Source organism: Myxocyprinus asiaticus, chromosome 23 (assembly GCF_019703515.2).
Source record: "Myxocyprinus asiaticus isolate MX2 ecotype Aquarium Trade chromosome 23, UBuf_Myxa_2, whole genome shotgun sequence".
NCBI classification, from domain to species: domain Eukaryota; kingdom Metazoa; phylum Chordata; class Actinopteri; order Cypriniformes; family Catostomidae; genus Myxocyprinus; species Myxocyprinus asiaticus.
In genome coordinates this window covers 2,042,501-2,056,769 of record NC_059366.1, presented here as the reverse complement: position 1 = coordinate 2,056,769, position 14,269 = coordinate 2,042,501, and the positions used below count along the sequence as shown (strand labels likewise).

Sequence of the window (14,269 nt, the reverse complement as noted above, 5' to 3'; positions counted from 1 at the left end):
ACCAAAGTGCTGTACATTAAGATCAAACAAAATAATGCAATATTACTAAAACACAATTGAATATAACATTTCCAAAAATTAAAACCAAACAGTGAACAGATGAGTCTTGAGGTGGGTTTTAAAAATATTAATAGAAGTGGAGGACCTAACAGACAATGGTAAACTATTCCACAACCTTGGGGCAGAAAAAGCACTTGCATTTTAAACGTGACCAAGGGACAGTTAGGAGCAGTTGATTGGCTGATCTGAGAGATCTTTGACAAAAACAGAGGAGTTCAGAAATATAAACAGGTGCCATTCCATGTACAGCTTTAAAAACATATAATAACACTTTGTATTGCAATCTGAATTTTACTGTTAACCAGTGGAGAGATGCCAGTACAGGTGATATATGATCCCTCTTCCTGGTATTGGTCAAAGCCTTGCAGCAGCGTTTTGAACTAGCTGCAGGCGAGACAGGGAAGACTTACTAATACCCAAGTATAAGACATTGCAATGGTCTAAGCAAGATTAAATAAATGCATGTATTCATTTCTCAAGGTTAATAAATGACACAATAGGTTTCAGCTTTGCAATGGCTTTAAGGTGTAAGAAACTGCTCTTCACAACAACATTAATCTGCTTATCAAATTTAAGTTCAGAGACAAAAATCACACCCAGATTTTTTTATTTTTATTTATTTTTTATTTTTTTTGGAGGGGAACTCATTTAATTTCGGTGGAATTTCCTCAGTGTTCTGTATGGGGAAGTGAAAGACAACATGCTAGTAAAGAACATCAAACCCACACATGACGTGCTTACAATCAAAACCATGACATGATATGACATGACTGCATAGGCAACATGATTAAATGTGTAAACCTGAGTACTGGTGATAGCCCTCTCCCTCAGTTCCTCTGACTTGGATGCTGATTACTTTTTTTGTTTGTTGTTATTAACATTTTTATTGATTCATAAATTAACACAAAGAAAAAAACAACATATATATCTATATATATATAGTGAATTAATCACTTTTAACATTAAATCCCCACTATATCCCCTCCCCCTACCAAACTCCCACCCCACCCTGACCACACACGAACACCTCTGTGGACAATAGAGTATAGACACACGCAAAAAAAAAAAAAACCCACACAAAACTAAAACAACAACAAAAAGAAAATACAATAATCAAGTATAATAAAAAAAAAAACTAAACTCTAAATTACTCCCTCCACCACCCCTCCTCGAGATTCCCCCAGAAATGCTAAGTAATAGCCCCATTTCTTATTGAAAAAATCCCTAACTCCCATCCTTCTGCTCGACCCCCCTCCTCGAGGGCAGCCACCCTCCCCATCTCCGCGCACCACTCTGGGAATGAGGGTGCTCCATCCGACTTCCATCCCCTCAAAATAACCTGCCTACCAATCATCACACTGGTCAAAATCCAATTTTTTAATGTACTTATCCTCCAAATTTATGACCTCCCCATCTCCCAAAATACAGAGTCTGGGGCAGAACGAGATTTGAGTTCAACACATCACATACAAAACTTTGCACCTTCAGCCAAAATTCTTGGATCTTACGACACCCCCAAAAAACATGGGTGGTGTCTCCATCTTCTGAATGGCATCGCCATCAGATGGGTGTGTCCTTAAGACCAAGCCTATACAATTTAGAAGGGGTCCAATAGAATCGATGTAAAATCTTAAATTGCATAAGGCGAACCCTTGCATCTCTAGATGCAGACTTGATGTTTTTTAGAATCCTACCCCACACTCCCTCCTCCAATAATAAATTTAAATCTTCCTCCCATAATCTTTTGAGAGAATTTAAAGCTCCATCCCCCAGATAATGAATTAGCAGGGAGTAAAACACTGATGTCTCATGACCATTCCCAAAAGCAGCAATCACCACTCCCAGAGTATCTGCCGCTCTAGGGGGGTGCGTGTTACTCCCAAAAACAGTACAGAGCAGGTGGCACAGCTGTAAATACTTATAAAATTGAGATCTGGGAATCCCAAAATGTTTAATCAAATTTTCAAAAGATCTCATATAGGTCACTGATTGTTAACCCCCTCACAATCCAACCTGACCAACAGAAAGAGGACTTATTAATACATAGTATAGGGTTCAGCCATATGCTCAAGGCTACGTTTAAATAAATATCAGAGTTAAACACTCTGGACACTTTTGTCCATATCAAGTGTAAATGCGAGATAATGGGGTGTGACTTAACTTTCCAATTTGTTTGATAGAAGGACTTTGCAGTGGCGAGATGGGGCAAGAACTTCCTGTTCAATAAAAAACCAGGGAGGGGCTCTCTCAGGTGGAAGCGACCATTGAGCCAAATGTCTGAGACCAAATGCATAATAATAAAACAAAATCTTTGGTAGGCCTAGCCCACTTTTGTCAATCGGCCTATGCAACTTACTGAAATGTAATATGGGACGTTTACCATTCCAAATGAAGGACTTTGCTATGCTATTAAATTGCTTGAAATAAGAAAGGGGGACATCTATAGGAAGAGACTGTAGCAGGTAGGTGAATTTTGGAATACAATTCATTTTAATAACATTAACCTTCCCAATCATAGATAAATGCAATGAAGCCCACCTGCCTACCTAAATAGTAGCCAAAATAAGACTTTGCCCCTGAATTTCTGCTAAAACAATGACTCTTCCTAATTTCTTTAATCTGTTTGAGACATTTGAATTGTAGATGCTTATCAGTGTAATGAGTCCCCTGCTTGAACTTGAACCAGCACTAAAGAAAACATGTCCACACCATATCTTCCCAAATTTCATCAATCCTATCATTAAAAAAGTTTAAAAACCTTTCACAACATTCCTGTCTGAGAGCATGTGTAGTATTATTAAACCAGGGCTGTGTCCTAACTTTGTCTCTTAGACTTATATGGAGCAACAGAATCCAGAATGTCAGAGCAGACCGAATAAAACAGAGAAACCAACTCCTCTGAACCCACAGAAGGAGGGGGACATTGAATAGCACCAATTGAAGTGGAGGCTATAAAAGCACCTGAGAAATCCCCGGCTGTAGGTGGTGTAATTACACAGGTACAAAATGACGATTTGAGGGTTTGCAAGAAAAAGTAACAAAAAAAACAACAGGTTAATGGTCTGAAAAATAATTACTTGCAGTATGTACACTGGAGACAGGAAGACCCGTAAATAAAACCAAACGAAGTGGATGCCCATGTTCATTAGTGGAGCCAGTGACACATAAAGAAAGGTTAAATGGAGGTCACGTGACACCATGCAAGAAGCAGATGTGTGAACAACGAGCTCTGCGCACTTTGCTGAATTTTCGATTATTCCCATGTTATAATCTGGTGAAATTTGTTACACCCAGTTACACATTTGTCCTTTGTTGCAAAACATGGCAAAGAAGTCAAAATCCTCGGGCTCTGGAGATATTAAAAGACACTTACTTGTTCAGGATGAAAGCCCCGACAGTCCTAGAGACCGGGGACTCGATTTGGATGGCGCGGCGAGAGAGGAGATCCAGCGTCAGTTGTCCAACATGTCGGTGATGTTGACGAAGATTCTTGCTGACTTGGAGGATCTCGCTGTAATACGTCGATCGATCACGGCGATGGAAATAAAATTCTCTGAGTTAGGTACAAGAGTGTCTGATGTTGAAAAACGAATCGATTTTCTGGAATCTTCAGAGAGGGAATTAACCGTTAATCCGCCCGCGACCAAAGTTGATTTGGAACATCTCCTTGAAAAGCTTGAAGATCTTGAAAATAGAAACCGCAGGAATAATGTTCGAATTGTTGGAATTCCTGAGCATGAGGAGGGCAGAGATATGGTGAAATTCCTGGATGAGCTCTTCCCGAGTCTACTCGACATAACAGGCCACAAGCTGGAAATCGAGCGAGCTCACAGAGTACCAGCTCACGAGGGAGATAGGCCCAGATCGATTCTGGCCAGATTTCTGAGATCATCCGATAAAGATCTGTGTTGCGCCAGGCGAGGAGCAAAGGGAAGCTTTCTTGGAAGAACCATAATATTTTCTTGTTCCTGGACTTTGCGAGTTCGACGAGAGAAACGCGATTGGTTCAAGGAATGTAAGAAACTCTTATATCAGAAAAACATCTCGTTTGCTCTGTTTCCTGCCAAACTGAGAATAGTATTTACATGTCCAATGTCTTTTTTAGAATCAATGACTGAGTAAACCATTGGATGTTTCTCATGTGAGTGGGCCTGACTCGCTGTACCTAACTCTTGAGGAAGCTGGGTGAAATTTGTTTTTTTTTGCGTTGGCTCCGCCGTGCGGCTGGAGCTTGTTTTGTGAATAACACTTTTCCTTAAAGAAACTTTTGCATTGATGGAAGATTACATTTGCATTGAAGTTCCCGGCCAGTTTGAGAGTGGACACTACGGATGACTGCAAAATATTTACATGCTCACACAAAGGATGTCTTTTATAAAGCTGACGGATTATGTAAGTCATGGTATATACTTTTATGCGGCCTCCGAGTGTATTGAATCGACCATCCAGGGAACCGGGATGCCGGTTTTGTTTCTTTTTTCTTTTTAGTGTTGGCTCCGCCTAGCGGCTGGAGCTTGTTCTGTTGAATAACACTCGTTTGGAACAGCTGTGGATTAATCTGTTCGTTCTTCATGCTTATTCCTCCTGCTGGCTGGAGTTTGTTTTGTTGAGTTTTTTTATTTTTTTTTATGGGACATTGGAATGATTACGTCATTCGCTGAACTCATAACAGCCGGCTCACTGAACATTCGTTTGTCTGTCCGAGGAATCTGAACGGTTTTATATCAGCTGGAATTTGTTTTGTGGAAGATCACACCTTTGAAACAGTTCTGTGAATGAATCTACACATTTTTTGTGTTCATTCTTCCTATTAACTGGGTTTATTTCACAAAGTGTTTTCTGTTATGTAATTTTGCCTCACAAATTTGTAAGGCAAAATTGAGCAATCCGATGGCAAAGTTGTCGTGGGACTCGTGTGCGTTCATGGACCTTTTGAGTTTAGAGGGATTGTCGCCGGTTGGCGCTGTCGTGCACGGGGTTAATGCGCACATTTTTCTTTTTTCTATTTGTTTTGTTCCAGGGGATGTTCGGGGGTTGATTGTTTCACTAATGGGGAATGTTTTTCACACACAATGTTTTATTTTTATTATATCAAAATGTCAAATGTTAATATGAGTGTACTATCTCTCTCCACATGGAATGTGAATGGGTTGGGGCACCCCATAAAAATGAAGGTTATTACTTTTCTTAAACGTAAGAAATATGATATAGTGTTTCTTCAAGAAACCCATCTCTCCCCGCAGGAAGCTGAAAAATTTGGGAAGATATGGGGTGGACATGTTTTCTTTAGTGTTGGCTCAAGTAAGAGCAAGGGAGTCATTATATTGATTAATAAACATTTACAATTCAAATTTCTCAAACAGATTAAAGATAAATTAGGAAGAGTAATTATTGTTTTAGCTGAAATTCAAGGGCAAAGTCTGATTTTGGCTAATATTTACGCACCTAACGCTGATGATCAGAGCTTTTTTATAGATCTTGAAGGGATGTTGCAAACCGCTGGCACCCCTCATGATATAATATTGGGAGGAGATTTCAATCTTTTGATGGATTCAGTCCTTGATCATAGTGAAGCTAAAGTGTGTAAACCCCCTAGAGCAACATTGACGCTTTACAGGATGTGTAAAAATCTTGGTCTTTCGGATATTTGAACCCATCTGGTAGGGACCATACATTTTTTTCATCAGTCCATAAGATTTATTCTAGAATAGATTTTTTTTTTTGATATCCAAATCCCTTATTTCATCTGTTGTTGATTGCTCAATTGGAAACATTTTAGTCTCAGATCACGCCGTGGTGAGTTTAGAGGTGATGCCACACATAGAGAAAAAGAAATCATATAGTTGGCGCCTTAATGTGTCCCTTTTGCAAAATCCTGATTTCCAACAAATGTTAAAGACTGAAATCAATGTTTATATGGAGACCAACTGGTCCTCGGTATCCTCTGTGGGCATGGCTTGGGAGGCACTTAAGGCGGTTCTTAGGGGCCGGATCATACAGTATGCCTCATTCATCAAAAAATCTAAAGCACAAGAACTTGTGGAATTGGAAGGGAATATTAAAAGTGCCGAGGCAGAGCTGAAGCGCCAAATGTCGTCTAATGGCCTCAGGGAATTGACCCGATTGAAATACAGATATATTTCTATTTTGTCGCGGAAGGTGGAGTTTTGGCTGTTCAGTGCAAGACAGGCATACTTTGAGTTGGGGACAAAGCGGAGAGAGTCTTTTTCTCAGTGAAATCTGCTGGTGGTGAAATTTACCTCAGCCATTGATATTAATAATGCTTTTAAAGAATTCTATCTTGATCTCTATAGTTCCAAATCTTCATCTACTGAAGAGGATATTAGAAACTTAGTGAACCATTAGAACTTCCTAAACTGACAGCTGAGCAAAAAATATTATCTCGATTCTGAGAACCTTGGAGGAGTTTGGCGAGGTAAATAAGGCCTTGCCTACAGACAAGGCTCCGGGGCCAGATGGCTTTCCTGCTGAGTTTTTTTTAGACCTTATGCTACAGAACTGACTCCACTTTTGTTAGAAGTTTGTACAGAATTATTAAAGAATGGAAAGCTTCCACCAACCATGACGCAAGCCCGGATCAGTCTGATTCTAAAAAAGGACAAAGATCCAAGCAAGTTAAAGAGTTACCGTCCAATTTCCCTGATCCAGTTAGACATTAAAATATTGTCAAAAATTTTGGCTAGCCGATTATGACATCTCTTATACATATAGATCAGGTGGGGTTTACTCGGGGCTGTAATTCTCCTGATAACATTTGCCGTTTCATCAATATCATGTGGTCAGTGGCGAATGATCAGACTCATCGCTGCCATCTCACTTGACGCCAAAAAGGTGTTTGATATGGTAGAATGGGATTATCTTTTTAAGATTTTGGAAATGTATGGGTTCGGGAATACATTTATTGGGTTGAATTACTTTATAGACCTGGAAGCAATGGTTCAAATGAATGGATTAATTTCGGATTATTTTACTCTGGGTAGGGGCACCTGGCAGGGTTGCTCTCTTTCCCCCTTATTGTTCTGTCTTGCCCTGGAACCATTAGCAGCCGCGATAAGGAGGATGATTTTTCCAGGGGTGGTGGCGGGTGGCGTGGCATGGCGCATAAGCTTTTGCTTTACGCAGATGAAATTGTATTATTTGTCTCTCACCCTACTAGATCTATGTCTTGCCTCCACAGAATTATTAATTCCTTTTCTAAGTTCTCAGGATACAGAGTGAATTGGTCTAAATCTGAAGGTTTGGCTCTGACAGTGTACTGCCCGGTAACGGCTTTTCAGCCGTGCACCTTCCAGTTGCCCAAACAGGGCATTAAGTATCTGGGTAGTTTATTCCCAACAAATTTGTGATTTAGTTAGTTAATTTGACCCTTTAATAAAAAGGTTTTAGAGCGATGTGGGTAGATGGGCTTCATTACATGACTATGACTGGGAAGGTTAATGTTATAAAAATGAATTGCGTTCCAAAATTCAATTGCCTGCTACAGTCTCTCCCTATAGATGTCCCTCTCTCTTATTTCAAGCAATTTGATAGCACAGCGAAGTCCTTCATTTTGAATGCTAAGCATCCCAGATTACATTTCAATAAGTTTCATAGGCCGATTGACAAAGGTGGGCTAGGCCTATCCAAGAATTTATTTTATTATGCATTCGGTGTCAGACGTTTGGCTCATTAGTCGCTTCCACCTGAGAGAGCCTCTCCCTGGTTTTGTATTGAATAGGAAGTTCTTGCCCCTATTTTGCCATTGCAAAGTCTTTCTATTAAACTAACTGGAGAAGTTAAGTTACACCCTGTTATCTCACATTTGCACTCTGTATAGACAAAAGTGTCTGTTTAATTCGGACATTTATTTAAATGTTTCCTCGAGCATATGGCTGAACCCATAATTATGTATTAATAAGTCTCCTTTCTGCTGGTCAGAGTGGATTGTGAGGGAGGTTAAAATGCTTAGTGACCTATATGAGAGTGGAGTGTTGAGATCCTTTGAAAGTATGGTTCAACATTTTGGGATTTCCAGATCGCAGTTCTTTAGGTATTTACAACTTCTCCAACTGCTTTGTACTATTTTTGGGAGTAGCACACACCTCCCTAAAGCGGCAGACACTCTGGGAGAGGTGATTACTGCTTTTGGAAAAGGTCATGAGGCATCTGTGTATTACTCCCTACTAATTCTGGGTCTGGGGGGTGGAACTTCAACTTCTTAAGAGATTATGGGAGAAAGATCTAAATTTGGTATTGGAGGACGGAGAGTGGGCTAGGATTCTAAAAAATTTCAAATCTGCATCCAGAGATGCAAGGGTTCGCCTCATGCAATTTAAGATTTTACATAGAGTCTATTGGACCCCCTCTAGATTGCATAGGCTTGGTCTTAAAGACACCCACTTGCTGGCGATTCCAATCAGAAGATGGGGACACAACCCAAGTTTTTTGTGGTGTGTTAAGATCCAAGAATTTTGGTTGAGGGTTCAGAGTTTTGTGTGTGACGTATTGGACACTCAATTTTCATTTTGCCCCAGACTCTGTATTTTAGGCAATGGGGCGGTCATTAATATAGGGGATAGATATATATAAGAGTTGGGTCCTAGCCGGAGTTATGATTGGCAGACAGATCATTCTTAGGGGATGGAAGTTGGCTGGGGCACACTCATTTCAGGAGTGGTGCACATAGATGGGCAGGGTGGTGGTATTCGAGTAGGTGACAGAAGGCTGGAAAAATTAGATTTGTTTAATAGGAAGTGGGGTAGATATTTGGCCTTTTTCGAGGGTTCTCGGAGAGGGGCAGTGGAGAGGGATTTGTAGTTTTAAATGTGTGTGCGCATTCTTATTGTTTTTTGAAAGTATACTTTTTTTTTAATGTGTTTTTTCTTAATGTTCTAAATAATTATGACCACTGGGGTGCGTGTTTGTGCCTGATGTGGGGGCACAAACTAAATTAAGTTGTGAATGGAATCAATAAAAATTGTTAATAAAAAAAATACATAAATAAACACAGCTAACCCACCACCCCTACCAAACAGTCTTGGGTGTACTAAAAAAAAGTCACATCCATTTGGAGATATTCAGAGAGAGGGCTTAGCTCGCCAACATTAAGCCATGTTTCCATGACAAATAAGAAATCGATAATAAGAAGAAATAATTTAGAATAAAAGTATTTTTGGAAAGAGACCTTGCATTGACCAGGCCCATCATCACAGATGTTGAGTCCAAAGTCTGACATTGGTGTAAAGAGGTACCAGGTGTATATGCTAGGCTTCTGTGTCCCAAGGAGCATAGGTTGTTCAAATGTACTCCTCTGTCATGATTCTCTGATCTTGCCAGAACAATCCGCAATGTTGGCACTGGCAGAACCGGGAAGACAGACAACAGTCAAGAACACCTAGAAGCCATGGCCATCCTAACATTATCCTCCACAAAGTTCGCAAGCTTTTCAGACTAAGGTGCTGGCTCGTTTGCCATGTCTCTTGCTGTTTATTTCTCTGGAGCGTACACCCAACCAAGCGGCACACTCTTGCCGGTTATTGATGACAAGAAATCCAGACGAAAACACCACTTGCCTCCAGGATTCCGACCACATTGATCCACAACAGACGCTCTAATATTAAGCAGCGTTTGGCAATCATAAACCAGGTTGGAACAAACTATGTGAGTGGAAAAACACAAGCAACACGAGAATAGACAGGACCAGTAGCACTGGTAAGGAGGCGAGTCACTATGCCACCACGAGGACTTGGAGAGCATTTTGGAATTGGGGATTCCAAATTGGGGAGAAAAGGGGAGGGGAAAAAAGATTGTGAAATGTCAGTATAATAGTAGGGAGAGTGGTTTATTTCAGCTTTTATTTCTTTCATGGCATTCCTAGTGGATAAGAAGTTTACATACACTTTGCTAATATTTGGTAGCATTGCCTTTAAATTCTTTAACTTGGGTCAAACATTTTGGGTAGCCTTCCACAAGCTTCTCACAATAAATTGCTGGAAAAAAAGCAAGGTGCAGCGCAACAAATAGAGCAGAACGCAGGTGTCTCGAGGCGCGTTAACAGCTGAAGTTAACTTGACGCGGCTTATAAAAATGCAGCGCTCCCCTTTATCCAACGCTGTTTGTTCTATGTGTGCATAAATATTCTGGTACTGTTTTAATGAGTGAGAAACTGCTCCGAATTATTCAGTGAGAGAGCAGTCCGAACAAACTGTACTGAATCACGAATCTATTCAGGTCATTTTGCAAGCTCGTTTGGCCAATTCACTGAAAAGAACTGACTCGATTATTCATTTGCTAATCTGGCATCGCTAGTTCTTTTAAACACCCAACAGAAAGACCGGACACGTCATCATTATTCCTAAATATTCCGAGAGAAAATGTTTCTCAGGTCAGTCGGAGCGCTCATTGTTCGCATGGTGCATACGGCCGTACAGCTGCTGGCGCCACTGCACTGGGCACGTCAGTAATGCTGGTAAGTAACAAATGTAATTCTAATGTTTAATTTGCTTGTTTGTTTGATATAAATTATATAGTCAGACATTTTTAGTGCATAATAACCTGTGGTCAGATGCCAACGTGGAGCAGATCGTGCCTACTCACCAAAGAAATGCTTAATACCTCATGAAGCATCGATTTGAGATTAAATTATTTATTATGTTAGAACGCACAGTGCGAAAGACAGTGAAGTATACACTAGTAAGGCTGCCAGTTGTCTTAACTGTCTCGTTAGCAAGAATTTCCTGTATTTTGTCTGAAATGAATGTGTCAGGACGCTCTTTGTTTTGTGATTAAGCGGCTATTTAATCGAGGGAGACCCCATCTGCAGGTCGACCGGGAAATCGATCGCGAGGGGGAATCCCGGTGAACATCTCGTATTTGTTGACATGGGAAGCTTATAAATACGTATATTTACACTGTTGTCAGCTTTATAAAGCATTATTTTGTATGCCTGATAATATAAGTATTGGGAAGCAACTGTTATAATTTGATTGTGTGCTTCAAATATATTGGGACATATAACTAACTATCAGTGATTTGTCTGGAGTGCTGTTAGTGGATTTTGTAAATCACTTGCATGTTTTTTTTATTCTATAAAAGTAACTAATTACTTTGTGTAGAAAGATTCATGGAATGATGTAAAAAAATCTAATGGTATTAAGGTGTCATTTTCTTAATTATTGGATTATATTAAGATTTATTCTCAAATTATTTATAATAAAATATATAATTTGAGAATAATCTTATATTTAAATGTAGCAAAATAAAAAAGAAACTAATTTCTTATGATTACTGCCAAGGTTAACAGTTCAGATATGCATTTGATTTAGACATTGGTTGCTTTTTTGTTCAATACCTGTTTAAAACTAATGTGCGTTAAACTGTGCTCTTTCTGCAGACGTTAGTTATTACAATCAACAATGATTATTCATTTGCAGTTTATTTTTGCATTTGCAGTGCCATTCCAGTACTTTATTTTCTGCTATCACTGTTCTGTATGCCTAATGCACTTTGTAAACCTTGATTTTTAAAAAGTACTTAAAAAAAAAATGAAGAGTGCGGTGACGCCATTCGAAGGGCAGACGTGTGAGAGACAGCACTGCGCACAAAAACACAAGTAATATATGTCACCTGATATCTCATTCTAAACAACTTTGCCTCAAGAAGCATTGGTGTCTGTCAAACCGTTTGGTAAATATTTCAGATAATGTTAAAAACCTACTTTTGCTAGAGCCACGTGACGCCATGTGAAGGGCAGGCGTGTGAGAGACAGCTCTGCGCACTTTGCTAATTTTTAAAATTATTTTCATGATATAATCCGGTGAAATTCGATACACCCAGTTACACATTTACTGTTTGATGTAAACATGGCAAATAAGTCAAAATCCTCGGGCTCTGGAGACATTAAAAGACACTTAAGGGTTCAAGATGAAAGCCCAGAGAGGCCTGTGGACCGGGGACTCGATTTGGATGGCGCGGCGGGAGAAGGAATCCAGCGTCAACTGTCCAACGTGTCGGTGATGTTGACGAAGGTACTTGCGGACTTGGAGGATCTCACTGTAATATGTCGATCGATTACGGCGATGGAAAAACAATTCTCTGAACTAGTCAGAGGAGAGGAGTCAGAACTAGTGTGGAGTACGGTGTGACAGAGTGGTGGTGGCATAGTGGACTAAAGCACTGAACTGGTAAGCCAAAGGTTGTTGGTTCAATCCCCACAGCCACCACCATTGTGTCCTTGAGTCCCCTTAACTCCAGGTTGCTCCAGTGGGATTGTCCCTGTAATAAGGGCACTGTAAGTCACTTTGGATAAAAGCGTCTGCCAAATGCATAAATATATATAAATATATAGTCAGAAGAGTGACAGATATTGAAAAATGAATTGATTTTTTGGAGTCATCAGAGAGGGAATTAGCCGCTAATCCGCCCGCAACCAAAGTTGATTTGGAACGTGTTCTTGAAAAGCTTGAAGATCTTGAGAATAGAAACCACAGGAATAACATTCGAATTGTTGGAATTCCTGAGCATGAGGAGGGCAGAGGTATGGTGAAATTCCTAGAGGAGCTTTTCCCGAGTCTGCTCGACATAACAGGCCACAAGCTGAAAATCGAGCAAGCTCACAGATCTGCTGAGGGCGGAAGGCCCGATCGATTCTAGCCAAATTTTTTAGATCATCCGATAAAGATCTCGTGTTGCGCCAGGCGAGGAGCAAAGGAAAGCTATCTTGGAAGAATTACAGTATTTTCTTGTTCCTGGACTTTGCGAACTCGACGAGAGAAACGCGATCGGTTTAGGGAATGCAAGAAACTCTTACATCAGCGGAAGGTCAATTTTGCTTTGATGTTTCCAGCCAGACTGAGAATAAACACCAAGGACGGCAGCAAAGTATTTACATGTCCCAATCAGGCAATGTTTTTTTATTTAATCAATGGGTGAATAACCATTGAGTGTTTTTCTTGTGAGTGGATTGACTCACTGTACATACTCTGGCTTTCGGAGGAAGCTGGGCGCCATTTTTGTTTCCTTTTGGGTTGGCTCCGCCGAGCAGTTGGAGTTTTTGTTTTGTGGATTAACACTTACTTAAACTTTTGCATTGACAGATGATCACTTTTACAATGAATGGATGACCGCAAAATATCTACATGCCCACAAAAGGATGTCTTTTATAAAGTTGGCGGACTGTGTAAATCATGGGATATACTTTTATGCGGCCTCCGAGTGAATTGACTCTTGACTATCCGAGGAACCAGGATGCGTGTTTCGTTTCCTTTTGTGCTGGTTCCGCCTAGTGGTTGTAGCTTGTTTTGTTAAATAACATTACTTAGGGTGTAAAAGTTACCGTCCAATCTCCCTGATCCAACTGGGTATTTAGTTATTTTAGATTTGTGCCGGGGGGGTGGGGGGTTATAAAGGGTTATAAGTTGATTCCTAATGCATAATTTTGTGGTTAAATTTATTTTTGTCTGTCGTGGAATCAATAAAAAATGTTAACAAAAAAAAAAGTACTTAACAAATAAAACATAGTATTAAACGCATTTGTAAGCTTATTGTTGTGCTGCATGTAAGCAAATAGAGGTTCAGGCTCAGCAATTTTGGTGTGCTGCGTTCTCTGACGTGCCTTTCACATGTAACCTATCAAGCAGATTGATGGTTGAATGAAAGAGGAAGTCACAATTTCGAGATTTATTATATCACGTTTGTGAAGTTTATATGATGCTGTGTAAATGTAGCCAATTCTTTTATTATTGTTATTGTACTGATATTTACAATGGAATATTAATTACTTTACCTGGACAGCAACATTGGCTCGACCAAAGCTGTGAATTTGGGACAGGATTGTTTGTTCAACCAATGGCAGAAGGAGAGTGTATTCTTAAAGCTGTTTGAAAATCAAGTTTATTTTTGCAGTTATGTTTGGTTGATGCTAATGTTTGTTTGTTTTTTTTTGTTTTTTTTTTTTTTTTCAATTAAGGACTGTGTTTGAACCCATGTTGGTCATGTTATGGTCTAGTTAGTGTGCAAAAGTTATGATCAGACTTTTTACTATTTTGTCTGTGTGTTTGTGCTGACAGAAACCCATTGGACAACAGTTTAAGAAAGAAGTACACATTCGAAACCTTCCATCTCTGTTTAAGAAGCCGAAGCCTACACAAGAAATTCTGGAGGACGCTGATACAGCAGGTCTCATTGGTCTGTTCGCTCCAGAACGTGAAGA

General features: G+C 39.9%; 1 protein-coding gene across 2 annotated transcripts in view; it reads left to right on the top strand.

Moving 5' to 3' along the window:
- Nucleotides 1-14,269, top strand: part of LOC127413604 (exportin-5) — a 120,374-nt gene that overhangs the window by 105,480 nt on the left and 625 nt on the right. For both annotated transcript variants that reach the window (XM_051650871.1, XM_051650872.1), the window contains one exon: nt 14,127-14,269. This exon is cut by the window's right edge and continues 625 nt beyond it. In XM_051650871.1, the coding sequence (XP_051506831.1) occupies nt 14,127-14,269 (143 nt within the window). The remainder of the gene's footprint in view (nt 1-14,126) is intronic.